At 40.9% G+C, this 16844-nt stretch overlaps 1 protein-coding gene across 2 annotated transcripts; it reads left to right on the top strand.

Moving 5' to 3' along the window:
* The first annotated feature begins 1343 nt into the window (after nt 1–1343).
* On the top strand, nt 1344–16668 carry ophn1 (oligophrenin 1). Of its 2 annotated transcripts, XM_028421853.1 has the most exons (24): nt 1344–2024; nt 2986–3081; nt 3380–3441; nt 4019–4090; nt 4863–4964; nt 5048–5158; nt 5326–5430; nt 5521–5650; nt 5739–5839; nt 5926–6017; nt 6917–6995; nt 8800–8833; nt 8952–9014; nt 9463–9537; nt 10076–10160; nt 11332–11390; nt 12004–12109; nt 12208–12367; nt 12616–12763; nt 13329–13601; nt 14021–14168; nt 14488–14538; nt 15017–15059; nt 15133–16668. In XM_028421853.1, exons 1-24 carry the CDS (start codon nt 1871–1873, stop codon nt 15136–15138), a joined length of 2355 nt encoding a protein of 784 aa, XP_028277654.1. In that variant the 5' UTR covers nt 1344–1870; the 3' UTR covers nt 15139–16668. The 2 variants fall into 2 exon arrangements, with proteins under 2 accessions (XP_028277654.1, XP_028277656.1); XM_028421855.1 differs by lacking the exon at nt 2986–3081.
* The last annotated feature ends 176 nt before the right edge of the window (nt 16669–16844 follow it).

Consider the following 16844-nt stretch of genomic DNA (forward strand, 5'->3'; position numbering starts at 1 on the left):
GAGCTGTGATCACCAACCCGGACTAAAGCATCATCACAGGTGCATTTCAAACTACTCAGTTACATTAACTGTGTTTTTATCTTCTTATCTTCTGTTGTTGCTGCCATGTGTGTGTATGTGTATATACAAGTATTTTTGCTTGTGTTTATTGCTGCTGCTACAACTTAATTTCCCCACAGGGATTAATAAAGTAAATATCTTTCTATCTATTTTTCTCATATGCTTCTCAACAGTGACTCAGTACACTGCTCAAACAAAATAATACTAATAACAGTCAGGGTACCTCTGGCTGGCACATGGAGGGCTGTGCGGCCTCCAAAGAAATGCCCTCCCACCATTGCTGACCCACCAACAAACAGGTCATGCTGGAGGATGTTACAGGCAGCAGAACGTTTTCCACAACGTCTCCAGACTCTGTCAAGTCTGTTACATGTGCTCAGTGTGGACCTGCTCTCATCCGTTGAGAGCACAGGGCGCCAATGGTGAATCTGCCAATCTTGGTGTTCTATGGCAAATGCCAGTCGCCCTGCATGGTGTTGGGCTGTAGCACAAGCCCCACTTGTGGACGTCGGGCCCTCATACCACCCTCATGGAGTCTGTTTCTGACAGTTTGAGCAGCATCATACATATTAGTGGCCTGCTGGATTTAATTTTGCAGGGCTCTGGCAGTGATCCCCCCTCCTACCTCTAGGGGTGAGAGCACTGACAAAATGTAAAAGTGATCAAACATCAGGCAGAAGAGATGAGAACAGAGAAATGGTCTGTGGTCAGCACCTGCAGAACCTCTCCTTTATAGGGCTTGTCTTGATAACTGCCTCTTATTTCCATCTGTTGTCTGTTCCATTTGCACAACAGCAGCTGAAACTGATTCACATCAGTGTTGCTTCCTAACTGGACAGGATGATTTGGCTTAGAGTTACATTGTGTTCTTTAAGTATTCCATTTTTAAGCAGTGTATAATGTCTAATGTCTAATACCTTGCAGGATCAGGTCTGATAAAGCTGATGCAAATTCTGGTACATAATGCCGATTGCAGTAACACACCCAGTCACATGCAGCTGTCTCACTTTGTCACAGGACTTTTATAGTATGGGGAGTGCCTGTACAGTATCATGCTCTGAGCAGAATGCTACAATAGCATATTTACAGAAAAACAAACCTTATTATTTTTTTAATTTGTCTGTATTTTTATTAATATTATTTTAGATATATCTGTCTATCTATGTATCTTTCTATTTTCCCACTGCACTTGAAAGCACCATGACAACAATTGGTCCGCCTGTGCAGCAGCCCCTTTAAGAACCTCCTGGGTGTGGAAAATGGGAAGTTTGTTGTAAGCCTGTAGCCAGCAGGGTGCATCCCATTGCGCTTTGTGTTACGCTCTTAGTAAACACTTAGCACTTAGATATGCTAATACTGTCGCTATATATTTGCGTAAATTGAACACAGTGTTTTTAAGGTGGTTTTATTAGCTTTAGACAGTGATGTTTGTCTTCATATCGGACTGAAGGACGGAGAGAGGCTAAATAGAGGTGTGACATATTTTGGAATGGGACGCGTCCATAGGGCGCTTTAGCCGCTCTCCTAATCACGACCCTGTAACGAGGAAAAAGTAGCGAAGAGGACCAAGATACAATCAAAATACAACGTAAACAGCGCGTCAGACGAGGAAAAGGGGGAAGTGAAGCTAACCGTACATCTCCACTCTTTGGTTCACTCCGTATCTCCCCAGCGGCTGCTGCAGGCTCCCCCGGACACCATGGTTTGTGCTAATCTGAACAGATGAGAGTGTGCAATGAGACGAGCGTAGGCAGCGTGTCTCTAAAACACTTTCATTGTTCCTATTGTCTGAAACTAAGCCGGTCAGAAGATGGGGCATCCTCCTCTGGAGTTTAGTGACTGCCATCTGGACAGCCCGGACTTCAGAGAGACTCTTAAATGTTATGAAGTGGAGCTGGATAGGACCAGCAAATTTCTCAAAGAGTTGATAAAAGACGGCAACAATGTCATCAATACCATCAAGGGTGAGCATCTAAAAAAAATATATATATTTTTTTTACACATTGCACGGTGTGGTGATGGGATCAGCATCAGCTGGGCCTTTCTGGGGGCCTGCAGGATCAATAGTTGGTGAGTGGGAGGGACAGGCACATTCAGGGAGGTGCTACAGCTCCCCTGGGTGAAGTTTGCTTTAAAAGGCTGTGGATCAGATGCAGATGTGCAGGGTAATCCAAACATCTGTCCATGTGCAGGGTTTCCCCCTATGCATGTGTCAGTCTCACTCATAATGAGGGACAAGAGCCAGTGACGGCACACTCTACAGTGTTTGTGTGTGTGTATTTGGGTCAGTGTGGCACCCACCAGGGGAACACTGTCTGTTTTGTTTCACTCTCTGTCCAAGATTCTCTTCTGCTGTCTGATATTGTAGGTGTTGAAGTAGTGCAGATAATAGTCAGAGGTACACAAGTACTTGTTGCTTCAAAGTCCCATTTTTATCTCAACTCACCACATGTGTTGATATAAAAAAAAAAAGCCCAATCACAGTTGAGCTTTTTTTTTATCTCAACACTGATGCTGTAAATGCTGTGAAGTAAGTTTTCTGTGCAGTTAAAGCATGCATTTCAAAGTAAAAGCATGATGGCTTGATGCAGGGAAAAAAAAAGCTTGAGACAACTGGAAGATTTAAAACTATTCCATTGCAAAAACAGGGATTTATAATATGAGGCTTGACGTTAGCCAAATTCCTCGGGCTGAAAACTCCACAGTATTGATCTGACAGACTCTGTTTTGTTTTAATAAGCCACACAAAGCTGGGATAAAATATTGCATGCATTGGCTGCAGCTCTGCTGTTCTATCCAGCCAAGGATGTCTTTCACGCTCAATACTTTCCTACCAAAGAGCCAAATCCTGCACTGTACATAAATTCATGAGGACTTGGTTGAATTGATAATAAATGTAGTAAATCTCACTTATTTGTCAAACAGCCTATTCTGTGGCAGTGCAGAAGTTTTCCCAGACTCTCAGTGGGTTTCAGTTTGACTTCATCGGCGACTCACTTACAGATGATGAGATCAACATTGGTACGTACAGATATATGTAATATTAAAATCAGCATAGTGATCATTTCTTTGCCTTATCCTTGTGGGTTTGAAACTGTCAGAGTAGTCAGAAATGACTTGGAATTTCCTTCTAGTGTGTTACGTCAGACTTTACAAAAAGAATTCCCCAGCTTGGAGAGAAGCATTTTTGGCAACTGACCCTTAATTCCTCAGAACTCCTGAATGTGATGAATCAGGGCAGTTTATAAACATGTCTAAATAAATAGCAGGGAATATTATAATAGTTGTGTGTAATCATTTTTGCCGTTTATATTCCCAGCTCAGTCCTTCCAGGAGTTTGCTGGACTCCTGCAGGAAGTGGAGCACGACAGGATGATGCTGGTGGGTTATCTGCTTCCTCCACGCTGACTTTGCATCCTTCTTTGATACTCTTCACCCATTAGTATTCTACACAAATACATCCTGCACTTAATATGAGACTGCCTTGATGGAACACTTTTGAACTGTGATCATTATGATGCCATCTGCATCTGATAGTTGAAAAATGTTTCTTACTTTTGACAAGACAAATTCCCACACAGGGATGCTGACTGTGTGAATATGTAGAACTGCTGGGACCAATGCTGCTAATTATTTAGTTTTCAGTTCCCCTCTTGGCTTTCTTCTTCCCTTTTATAATCTAATGGTTCCATATTGCCCTCTTGTTGGTACATTTTCATGCAGTTTTTTCATCGCACTGTCTGTTATTAACCTCACTGTGTGGTTATACATACCAGCTTGCTGGTCTGGCCTCACACTTCTAGCAGTTCCTGTTAGACTGGATTTTCTGCATACAGATCTAGAACTAGATGTCTTTGGCTAAATTCAACGTCAGTGTGGGAGAACACCATTTTTCACTTATGTGGAGTAGTTTTTATTTTTGAGCTGTTTTCATTCGAGCTTGTTTCTCTTTGTCCAGGTTCAGAACGCGTCTGACTTGCTCATCAAGCCCCTGGAGAAGTTCAGAAAGGATCAAATAGGACTAACTAAAGTGAGTTTGGCTGCTGGCCTTAAGCACTGAGTAGTCAGATCTTGAGTCAACATACTTCTGCTTCAGTGCGTTCACATTTTTTGTTTCCAAGTGTACAGAGTGGAACATTACAAATATGTAAACCCCCCCCCGAGATACAAACCTTGGCCAAACAGGATGTTATAGACAACTTCCCTAAATCTTACTCGCAGAACATTTAAAGAAATGTGATATCCTAAAATAATGATTGGGAATTTTTTAACCATGGCATAAGGTGATGAAAATAGTGTAATGGCAGCTTTTTTCCATATTACTATTAATTTTGCATTGCAAACACCCAGGTCAGATTAGACTTTTAATCTCTTATCATTTGTCATCATACCTGTGCATATATTTGCATATAACTAATTTTATTTTATAAGGCTTATGGTGTAAAAAAAAAAAAAAAGTAAATATTAGGTGACATTTTGAAACATTTTAATCTCTCAAATGTTTTATCAGGCTGAATAATCCAGCATTTGACTAGGATATCAAAAGTATCAATACAGTTACGACGTCTCTATGGCAACCAGAAAAGCATATTTGCCTCCAAGCTAAAATTATGTATCATGATAGGATATTCTGATACCTTTACTGCACTCGACATGCTAATTATGTTTCTTTCATAGTGATGTAGTTTGATAGTATCATTTTCTGACAGAGTTTGATTTGCATGAGAGTGTGCAATATCTAAACGGTTCAAGGTATTACAATAATCTTGATTTAATTACTGTGTCATTATTCTGTCCTGCAGGAAAAGAAGAAGAAGTTTGAGAAAGAAGGGGAAAAATATTACTCGCAGCTAGACAAACACCTGAATCTCTCTGCCAAGAAGAAGGAGAGCCAACTTCAAGAGGTCAGGCCGAGTGTTTTTTATCATGTCGTGTAGTGAATTATAGAACTGACATCATCACATTTCCTTGTTGAATTTTACTACAGGCTGATGAACTCTTAGACAAAGAGCGCTTGAACTTCTGTGACTCGTCAGTGGAGTATGTGTATCAGATCCATCAGGTGCAGGACAGGAAGAAGTTTGATGTGGTGGAGCCGGTGAGTTCCCCCTGTGTGGTCTTCCACTTTTTCTCACTGCTACCCAAGAGAACCAAGGAAATACAGCTAGAGGAAACATAATCCATTCTCTTATGACAATGGCTCTTTTGTTTTGACTCGACAGCCCTTTGTTTTTTTAGTGTGTAATTCATGTTTTGCTTGGACAGGTGCTGGCCTTTCTCCACAGCATTTTCACACTCAATAACCTGACAGTGGAGATGACTCAAGACTTCATGCCTTACAAGCAGGAGCTGCAGCTCAGTCTGCAGAACGTGAGTGGTGTTACTGGCAAGGAATGGTTTTAATGTCCTTTAATCAGATCTCTAGATAATTCTAAAGTGCTTTCTGGTTTTGCCTCGCAGACAAGAAACCACTATGAGAGCACTCGTGAGGAGCTGGAGGAGCTGATGAAAAGGATGAAACATCCATCGCAGATTCATAAAATGCACAAATTCCTGCCCATGGAGGGTTTTCTGTACTGTCAGGAGAAATGTAAGTGTGCTTCACATAGAAGTTTGATTCTTTTATGGGCTAGCTTAATTCTTTCTGGGGGCCCATCCTGTTGTTTTTGTTCCACCAGGGGCTTTGGGTGTGTCATGGGTCAAATATTACTGTACGTATCGCAAGGAGGGGAGGCAGCTGGTCATGGTGCCATGTGAGCAGAAGACCACAACAAAACAGGTGCTGCACTAAAAAAGATACACGCCGATATTAGGTGCTTGTTGTCTTCATCACTCTTATCGATCACTTTGCCTCTTTCACCGCAGGGCCCGACACAGTTGACGCTGAAATCCTGCATCCGCCGGAAGACAGAGTCCATAGACAAGCGCTTCTGCTTTGACGTGGAAACTAATGAGAGGTTAGAGCAACAAAAACAAACCTGAGAAACTGTGAGATGAGGCAACACGAAAAGCCTTGTGGGATAAACAGGTTCAGGCAGCGAGGTGAGCAGGTGGTTTACAAGGACAGAGTGTGAAGGCTAAATGGACTGTAGCCCAAACAATCCCTAAGCAGTCGGCTGGCGCTGAAAACAGATGGCAAACACTATGATTTTCAGGAGGGGAGGAGGAGGGGGAGGAACACAACAAGCTCATATTTATATAAGCAGGCCATTCAGAACAAAATGCATTTTAATAGCCGCTTGAGCCATGAGGCGGCTCTGTCACCCAGCAGGGGTTGTTGTGAAATCTGTGGAAAAACTTGAGTGTTTAAAAAGCATCTTCAATCATGCATCAAGTCTCTGAGACACGCAAGAAGTGAAGTGAACATAATAAGGGGTCAGCTGTTTGATAAACTCATGGTGGCAGTGCTGTTTGTAAGAGTTAATGCTGTGAGGTGAGAATGCCTGAACCTCAGCCTGACCTCTGATCATGGGGCAAATGAGTGCCCAGTGATCACAAATTGTGATGTCAGGCTTTAAAGTTACGTGATCAGTGCAGTTGGCAGGAAGAGCTCATTGCACAGTTGTTTTAGTTAACAATTGATTTAGCAGCCTAAAAGCTGTAAAAACCTGGCACTAAGTGTTGTTGCTCCTCTAAAAAGACAGATTGCATCATCTTGTAATGCTTGTCTTATTCATCTCAAATTTCTGTCATCTTTCTCATTTAGGATTTAATCATTTTGCCCACCCTGCTTTGCCTGGAAATTAGTGTTCAAGAGCCCTAAAAAACCTGTTCACATGGTTGGCTGTTGCAGCAGTGCATCCTTTTTAAGTGACGACCTTTGCCTCTCTAATAGCATTTGTTTCTGTTTCCATAGAAACACGCCTGTCACTTTCCAGGCACTTTCGGAGGCAGACAGGAAGTTGTGGATGGAGGCCATGGATGGAAAAGAGCCTGTGAGTTTGTTTTCATCTGATTTAGGATTAGTAATCTGTGATGATGTTGTTTTTCTTTGGCTTCAGAAATATGTTTCTGGTATTAACAGAGCAGTTTGTGTAGAAACGGCCAACTTGTGTGTCTCTCACGGTCCACCTCTGGGTTCAAGTTTGAGGTTATAAAAGTGCCTCAGCCGCAAAACACAACACCTAGACTGTATTGTGCTTCCAGTTTTGCTCTCTCTGGAATTAAGTCATATCTCTTTCATTTCATTCATATCGGTTTGTTGGTGGATGTTGTGGACAAAACAAACTCAGCGTGTCTGCTGGAGGATGTAAAAAAAATAACACAAGGCACACTTCGGGTGACTCCTTCCTGTGCAACTTCCTCAATAACTTCTGTATATTATCACGCTTACACAAGAGCTTTTTACCCCAGTATTCTTAAGTATCTGACTGTCTGTCAAACAGACTCCTTAGTTTGCTCCTCTCTGAATGCCCTTTAGCCTGAGAAACATACGATCCAGCTCTGCTTCTAGCCCACACTGGGCGGGCTGTGGCTGAGTGCAGTGTTTCTAATATGGATCTCTCTTGTAGTGCTTTAGTCTTCATATCTCTGTGAGCCTCATGAGCCCAGCTGGTGTTCTTTTACATTTAAAGTACAACAACTCTCCTCCGGTCACATTACACTTATTGATCCATATTAGACACTACACCTGGGAGCATTAATCAATAAATCAATCAATAAGTGCTTTCTGGCTTGGTCAATTGGTAGGTGACAGGAAGGACTCAAGTGTCGGTCAGCTATCAGGGTGCACCAAGGATCTGATTTCTCACTAACAGAACAGTTAATTGCAGATCCAGTAGATATGCTTCGCCTATTATTCCCTTTAATCTTGTACAAAAATTAATAATAAATATTCAGGCTGGAAAATGCATCTTAGTCCCAAGTTTACATGCTTGAGCCCACATACCAAAACAAACACCAGTAATCCTACACCCTGAGATCTCTTAAAGCCTCTCTTTACTTGGCTCTCCATTAAAACTTTTCTAAAGTAAATGCCCATGTGTACAATGTTTCCTAAGCAACTGGACATTTTGGCATTTTCCTCATTAGGCACAAAAATGAAAACAATCACTCAAATGCTGGAAAAAAGCTTGGTTTAACTACACTGAAGACTTTCTCTCTAAAGCATCTTCTCATCTACATGTCCTCACAATGCTCAGCTGTAAAATAGTTCCTGTGACGACACCATAACTAAACATACAATATCACTTCTAACATGCTGAGAATGAACTCATCCAGGCAGATACGAGGGTTCATGATTTAGTTTTAGTTTCAGTTCTAAATCAATAACCGGGTGTGATGGTGATATTTCACACTTCAGCCGTCTGTGACAACAAACACTCGCCCTGCTGAAGAGTCCATGAACAAGACTCTTCTGTCTCCAGCTGCTGAGTGACTGGCCCTGACCTCTGACGTCCATTAGATGGAAGTGCAGTGAGCTATTTTAGGGGGAGAATCAGACAAAGCCTTTATATATAAAAACAAAAAGCTGGATGCTGCGGCTCTGAGTTCATGGCGACCATGCCTGCAGTCAGCGAGCCAAATGTGTCTAAAATGAAACAGATTTTTTCTCACTTCTCCTTTTTCCCTTATGGTTTTTTATGCAATTTAAATCTGCTTACAAGTTAATATTCAGCTTTTCTCATTCCATCGTCAAGTATTTGCTCTCATTATAAAAGATTGCATGTTCATGAATCACACTGTGGTGAGTTTTTCCACCGTCTTCACCTTCCTTTGACATTTTTTTTTCCATTTCAGATTTATCATTCCCCAATTCACAAGCAAGCAGAAAGTAAGTTGGTCATTATCCGCATAGTATGAAGATGTTTCACTGAACGGATTCCTGCTGCAACAATGACAGGGCTTGTTTTAAACTAATCTAATTCTGTTAAATGTGTTTGACTCCTCAGTGGAACTCAATGAAACCGGATTCAAGTTTGTGCGAAAGTGCATCAACTACATTGAAACGAAAGGTATTTAGTATAAGTGTCTCCTTTGCCCTTAAGGGGGCGCAGTTGAGTCATATGTTACATGTTGATGTTGCTCCTGCGGGCTGGTCCCAGGGAAGATGCAGACCATTCACTACAATACTAGTAGTCTGAATACAGTCTCTATTAATCCTCACATCTGCATGCTTTACTTAATCTGTCTGTACTTTAACACATTCTTTCCATGCTCTCAGCTCACTTAATATTTATAATTCTACAGTCTCACAACACGTTTCTTTAGGATCATGATTCATCATACAGGAATGTAATTAAGTACTCAAGCCATCAGCATGTAATTTGACTCTGGAGTTCAAAAGAGAGAACTTCTGTGTGTTCGTTCTGGTCCATGTTGAACGTGTTGGTATATTTCCACTGCTCTGTATTTGTCCAGATTACACCTCATCACTCTTTTTTTGTCTCCTCCTCCTCTCAGGAACTACACAAGAAGGAGTGTACAGAACAGTTGGCAGCAACATCCAAGTTCAGAAGCTTCTGAATGCCTTCTTTGGTAAGAAAAACTTGAGCTACATCTGTCCATTTATGTTGTTTCCTTCAATTAGCCTCATTCGCCTGGCTGTACCACCTAACAGGTTCTGCAGCTTTTTTTCTTTTTTTGGCATTGCTTGGGTGTACCTATGATGGGGAAAAACAGGCTGAACTGTGTCAGCAAATTATATTCTCCCAGTGAATTAAATGACAATCCAAGTGTTGACTATAAACATGTGTAGTGACAGATCAACAGAGAATCAGCTCTGTGTACACAGCATCGTTTTGATTCTGTCTGAAGCTGTACAGATGTGGTCTTCTCACATACCATTTTGCTTGGCCCTATCAAACAGCTGTGGCCAGCAGCGAATGGCAGACAGTGGGTTATAGAGCAGCTGGGGAACATAGAGGAGCATTTAGCTGCTGATGAACCACATAGTTTCCCTGCAGCTGGAGGCCAGAAACATAAGAATGATGTTAAAGTGTACCCGTTTGGCACATGTCACTGATGTGTGACTAGCTTCCTTCATAAAAGTGTGACTAACTTTGCTCTTTCATAGATCCCACAAATCCAGGTGACGTGGATTTACACAGCAGCGACTGGGATGTTAAAACCATCACAAGTGCACTGAAGTTTTATCTGAGGTGTGTATGAATCATTATTTATTTATTTTTTTTAAATATGCTGAAAAAATGAACAAACAGTAGCGATGCTGCACAAACATCTGCAGCCAGTTTTGCATGCCTGCAAGTTAAACTTCTTTAGATTCATTCAGTGAGACTAACTCCTTACAATTTAGGTAATACACTGACTGACTATAAGCAGAAAATAGCAAACTTGAATTCTCCTTTCAGTATAGACATGTATGGATGATAGAAACATTAATCTGTTACTATTCATGTGTGGGACATCAGTGGTAAAGAGCAAGAGAAATGCTGTTCAATAGAGCTTTTTTTAAACCCCAGTATTTCCTTTGAAAAAGCCCTAATTACTTTAATTTACATTTACTTTAATTTAAGGAACAGCTTTTTTTAACCCAATCCAAAAACTACCAGGGTCACTATAATTAGCACCCTTAAAAACTGTTCTCTTTCTTTAGCCATAGTGCAGATTACCCCGTGATGCTATGTAGTCTGTGCTTGTAAGCATTTAATTTGCAGTGCTGCCGTCTTCGCACGGCACACACAGTATAACAAGTATGTTTTGCCTTAACAACTGTGAGTGACGGTGTCAAAAGTCAAAAGAAATGAGTTTAAACTTAAGAAAGGGGATTGTTAATGCCTATGAACAAAGAGCCAAGGAAGTGGTAGGAAGTAAAACATTTAAAGGATCTGGAAATAAAACCAGTGGGAGATGTGACTAAAGAGCCTGCAGCCGCTGCCAAGACATTAGTAAAGGATTTAGCCAAGTCTGGACTTGTAGTGTCAGAGTCCAACAACTGTTAGCAAAAAAAAGGATACACAATTATATTATAGCATCATGGTAGGCTCATAACTTTGAGCTACTTTGAGTTTTGGGAAGTCATTTTGTTAGGTAATATTTCATAGGGAGGCTAATAATTTTGTCTCTATCTATTAAACAGTTTTATCAACACAAAATTGAAAATGTACATTACAGACATGTTAGGATGTGAGCACAATTTAGGCAAAGTTGATTCTACAAATCCTGTTTAACCCAAGGATTTAGGTATGTCGATCTCAATGACAAATGCTGCCTTGCTCTGTCTTGGTGCTTTCTTGTAAGTGGTGGCTGACCTTTGGTTTTTCTCTGATGTGCTGCGTTATATTACTTTTATCTGTCCTTCTTTATGCACAGGAGTCTGTCTGAACCTCTAATGACCTACAGTCTGCACAGAGACCTCATGAGTGCTGCAAGTAAGACGTGTTTTCTGCCTCTTAGTTAGGACTGATAGGGGTTTTTGGTGTGCATGTAGTAGTGTGGGTTACTCTGAACCTAAAAAAAGACACTCCTCTTGATGAAAGGTCAAAGCTTAATATGTGCTTTTAAACTTGCCTTCACCTGTTGGCATGCAGAAGCAGGAGGCTATTTCTTCATTGCTTTGGGAAGATTTCAGGGGAGATTTAATGATCAAGATTAAAAACAGCACAGGGCAGTGCAGGGAGGTACGGCAGCTTGTCAGGCAGCACTACATCACCCTGTACAGTGATGGAAAGTACATCTGAGTCCCTCTTTTGGTCTGCCAAGGAGAAGATGGCGAGTTTAATAGTATCAGTTTCATCTGTCAGGATGTTGCGTGAAGGCAGCTGGTGGCTTCCCGGATCCATCTAACGGGGGGTCCTCATCATTCAGTCTGTCTGTTTGTCTTTTGTTAGTTTCATCCCATTGCAGTGGGTGGCTTTGCTCCATATGTTTGATCATACAGTATAACAGAGAAGATGTGAAACACTTTCTTTCTTTTATCAGTGATATGTGCTCTACACAGAGAAGCTGCTTGTATTGACTCTTTATGTGTCCTTTGTATCACAGAGTCTGACAATCTGGACTTCAGACTCAGTGAAATTCATTCACTTTACTACAAACTGCCAGAGAAGAACCAGGAGATGCTGGAGATGCTTATTAAACACTTAGTCAAGTGAGTGTTGCTCGTAACTTTGAGCTCTTTGTGAGATAATGCATCCCCGCCTGTGTTCAGTTAACATTTATTCAATCCTGTCTGGCATCTGTTGACAGTGTGTGCAGTCACAGTGATGACAACAAGATGACTCCTTCGAACATGGCAGTCATCTTCGGACCAACGCTGATGAGAGCAAAGGAGGAGACGGTGGCGGCCATGTTGGATATCAAGTTTCAAAATATTGTTGTTGAGATTCTGATTGAAGAGCACAAAAAGGTAGAGTTTACAGGAGGGATTGAGATTTGTTCCCTTGCTTTCCAACTGAGGAGTATATGGAAGAGATAAAAGTCTTTTGTATATAATCCTTTATTTTGGGTTTATATTGATTACACATACACGGGCTGAGTAGTTGAGTTTTCAGTAGTCTTCAGTCTTCTGCTCTGTGTGTTGTTTTTGGGCTGTATGCAACTGAAATAGCAGCCACTAAACTAAAGTGTTATTGCAACTTTTTTTTCTGATTGCAGATCTTCAGTTATATGCCAGAAGACAGCACCGCCCCACCTGTCCCTCCTCCGCGAATCACCCCGAGAAAGCGGCAACCCATCACAATCTCCAAGCGGCCAGCTCGTGTTTATCAAGCTCTTAGTCACGACCACTTCCAGCACGCAGAGAGTAATTATCAGCCTCTCTAGGCCTGATTGTCGTCATCATCCTCATCATTATCCCATCCTGTCTGCGCTGAACATAGACTAGATTATTTAGATTTTCTTTCAACAGACCTGTACCTGCAGGGTCATCTCATTGTGACATTTTCCAAATGAGATACATCGTTATGTGTGTGTGTCTGCATGCATTTTGTTCTTTATTCTATATCATTAAATGTTGCTAATAAATCAGTTGTTTTTTAAAAATTAATTTACAAATAAATGTTTTTACTCTACATTTTTATCCCCCTTTTTTTCAATGCCTTTTTTGTCTGTGTGAACCCCTTGTTAAGTGGGTGTGACTCCATCCCCTCATACACGGTGGCAGAGACATTTGGGGCGCATGCATCTTCTCCTCCCTGTCGTGTGATATTAACCCGTTAACTTGGTGTAGCCAAATAATCAGAGCTCAAAGTGTGCGTTCATGAAGTTCCAACTCTGACCTTCATCCTGTTGACTCTGTGACGTAGATGCCAGATAAAACTTCATTTATCTTAGTCTAAAGTCGCTCTGCTGTTGATTCTGTGTGACAGATGGCCAGAATGACGCCCCCATCGTGGACGGTGAGGGCCCGACGATCCCCGTCCCCCTGCAGCGGAGCAAACCTGTGAGCTGTGCTCCGAGAGAACCTCCTCCGAGACAGCCGTTGTTGCCCAAACCAGCAAACAGACAAACAGACTCTGATGTTGGGAAAATGGAGGATACGAGGCAAAGGCCAGACGGGGGAGCAAACGGGGAGCCTGGTGTCAGTGTGAACAGGGCGGCGTCTTTTCAGAGCAGAAAGCCACCTCCAAAGGTCACTGCAGGTAGGAGGAATATTTTACTTCTGAAGCTTCTTTCTTCAAAGGTGGACATAGGGGTCAGTTTATGTTTGTAGGTACAATCAGTAATCCAGAAATATATCCTATTGTACAGGAAAGAGAAATCATACATTTACAGCTGAAGGGCTGTCACTGGGCTCTCACCATTAACAGCTTGTTAATTAGAAATTAACAGTGTTACTAAGAGATGACTGTTCATCAGCCTCACCGCTCTCATATCCCCATTTTTCATTATTCATTCAGCATTATAAAGCTGTTTTAATTTTATATATCCACATTGTCGCTGCTTTTCTAACCAAATGACATTATATGAATGAAATGATAACTGATAAAAAGTTTTTTTTTTTCCCCTCTCTGCACGTTCCCATTCAAGCCTTTATTTCTCTGTTTATTTGTCTTTGCAGGTGATTCTGATGGTCTGACCAGAACCAGATCCTCAGAGAAACATGCCATTTGTAGACCCCCTGTCAGGCCTCCGGAGCCCCCTTCAAGATTCCCTCCTTCACAAAAGCCCCCAAGTGCGGCCAGCAGCGAGGGCACGCCTACATCTTAGTAAGTGTTTTTCAAAAAATGACAAAAGTCTCCAGCAGCATCCTTTCAGGTATGCAAATGCAGGATTAACAAAAAAGGTCCAATACACAGTCAGACTACAGGAGGTGCTTTTCCAAGCTCAGAGTCTTCAACTCAAGTTTGATCATCAAAATAGTTAAATGTGTAACAAACTACACTAACACTACAGATACTGGAGGGGCTACCGATAGAGGTTTTGCAATAACACAATAAAAGCACAGATCTACCCTTCCAGTGCTTGTGTCATCACACAGTATTCTCCTTAACAACACCACCACCTGTCTCGCTTTTGTTTCTGCAGTGTTGCATCAAAAACAAAGTTTTTTGAGAACGCCTCCAGGCAAGTTGGCAGGTATGTAAAAGGTGTTTTCCTCAGGTTGGTGTTCATCTTTTATGTCAGATATGTTACACCGCAGCTGGTGGAAGATAATAACACGATAGGACAGGGCCGTGATCACCATGACACAGATTATTAGATGATCTGTGTTCGGCCTCACATCAGGTAATGAGTGATGCATCTGTGAGGTGGTTAGTGCTTTTTTTTTTTATGATGTGTTAAGTTAAAGTTCAAGCTGTGCAGGCAGCGATGGAGGCTGTAAATTAAGAATGTCTGAGTGAGAAGAATTTGTGAGAGTTTTATTGCAGAGAGCTCATCTCTTTATGGCACGTTCAAAAAAATGGAGGCTGTGACCTCTGCTGACGTCTTTTGGACAATAAAGCACAGGTTGTGAGTTTAGTTCTTCCACATAGTGTCTTCAGTGTTGTTTTTGTATGTCAATGATTACAGCTGTAAACCTTTATTTTACCTTTTGTTCTATTTTTCATTTCAGCCCACCCTCCTCTCCATCATCAGTGACAAATTTAAAAAAAGAGGTGAGTTTTTTTATCTTTTCATTTTTTTTTTCATGCCGTTAATAAAGGGACTGTTTATCTTTTGTTTCCACAGAATTAAAGTTAAGACCTATAGATGCCATCTGACCTCTGTGTGTTCTGCTGGGTGCACATCAAGCTGGAGTTATTTAGCACTAACACACTGGGTCAGTGTGGACTGTGTGAAGACGATGATGATTGACTCATGGTAAGAACCATAAAAAGACTTTTGAATGAGCTCAGAAACTGTCCCACTGTGTCATCACTCCAAAGTCAAGCTGGTATGTTTTCTTTGTTCCAAATTTTTAAAAAATGTTCTCCCAATTGTAATCATAACTATTTTTAAATTGTTTTCTGTTCTGGAGAATGAATTCCTGCTCAGAGTGTGATGTGTTTGTGCACTGTTAGCACTGTCGCCTCAGCAGTGTGAAATAAATGTTCCAAATAGATTCATTAATTTGATTTAATTACTTTAACCATTATTCGTGTTAAAATTTGAAACATTGTCTTAGAATTAGAATATTTCTAGATTTATTGAAATGGACATTGATTTTATATTAGAGCATCTGCATGCTAATCAATGGCTAGTAGTTAATTCAGTATTAAAACAAACAGCCTTAAAAATATAAAAAAGAAACATTTTATTTCTGACAAAAAATTAATGCAAAATGATTTTATTTTTTTTATACTGTATGTCAGCGGAGACTTACAGTAACTTCTCACTCCAGCATAAATCACTTTTTTTTTTTATCTTATCTTATCTTTTTAAGAGGCATTACAGAAAAGTATTAAGTGTGATCGAGCCTGTGCTCTCTTCAGTGTACATTTGAATTTACACTGATGTAAATTTACACTGAATTTTTCAAACTGATTACAAACACACACAGTGTGCGCGTCCTCCCTCACTCAATGTAGTTAGGTCAAGTTTAGCCCAGCTTGTTGCACCTGGGATGAATGGTTCTGATGAAAAACTGATTGATTGTTCACACATGTGAAAATAACACTCCAGTGTTTTGTTTGTATGACTTTGTTTTTTTAAAATGATAATTGTGTTTCCTCTTTGTTTTTTTTTGATAACTCAACTTGAAAAAAAAATCTTATTGTCTGGTTTAAAAAAAGGAAAATAAACATTAGGAGTTCTTTACACGACTCATGAATGTTACATTTTACAGGTCTGTTGTGTAACTCTATTTTCTGCATTGTTTTTAAGATGAAACAGATGCAGTGAGTTATTAACTCAGGATGTCTCCTCTTAGTGACGATGATGGTGCATTTAAGTGCTGTTAAATGTGCATGTTCGCCATCGTAACTTCAGCATGCTAACATTAAATGCATTAAACTCTTGATGGAACTAATGTTTCATGACAACCCAGCCTTTTTGTGTTGCCGCTGAGCTACAACATCCCCGAAGCCATGCTGTTAGCATTCCTCCTACGCGTTACCTCCTGAAAGGGCCTCCTAACGCTGACTGATTATAACCGTGACCTCTCCTGGACCTCGGGCCAGCCTTTGAAGAGTTGTAACTGGTCATGTGGCTCCATCAAGTTTAACCTTTCAAATAAAGCATTCCAAAGAAAAAAAACAAAATGACCCTCAGCATTATTATCTGTTATTAAAAACCAGTTTGTGGTTTGACACTGTATTTATTTTACCTTCCACTCCTCCCACCACATTCCATCCTTTCGCTGCCAGCCACCCCTCCTCACTCCGGCCCGTTTTTTTTGTATTCCACCAGCTTCGTATCTATTATTTCCTACAACTGCAGCACCAATCACAGCACCATCACGA

Source organism: Parambassis ranga, chromosome 14, assembly GCF_900634625.1.
Source record: "Parambassis ranga chromosome 14, fParRan2.1, whole genome shotgun sequence".
Classification (NCBI taxonomy): Eukaryota; Metazoa; Chordata; class Actinopteri; family Ambassidae; genus Parambassis; species Parambassis ranga.

Bases quoted from the DNA above. Each gene is read 5' to 3' on its own strand.
- ophn1 (XM_028421853.1), top strand. From the start codon at position 1,871: ATGGGGCATCCTCCTCTGGAGTTTAGTGACTGCCATCTGGACAGCCCG. The intron at 10,161-11,331 runs GTGTGTATGAAT...CTTTATGCACAG, and splicing joins GCACTGAAGTTTTATCTGAG to GAGTCTGTCTGAACCTCTAA. The intron at 14,539-15,016 runs GTATGTAAAAGG...TTTTCATTTCAG, and splicing joins GCCTCCAGGCAAGTTGGCAG to CCCACCCTCCTCTCCATCAT.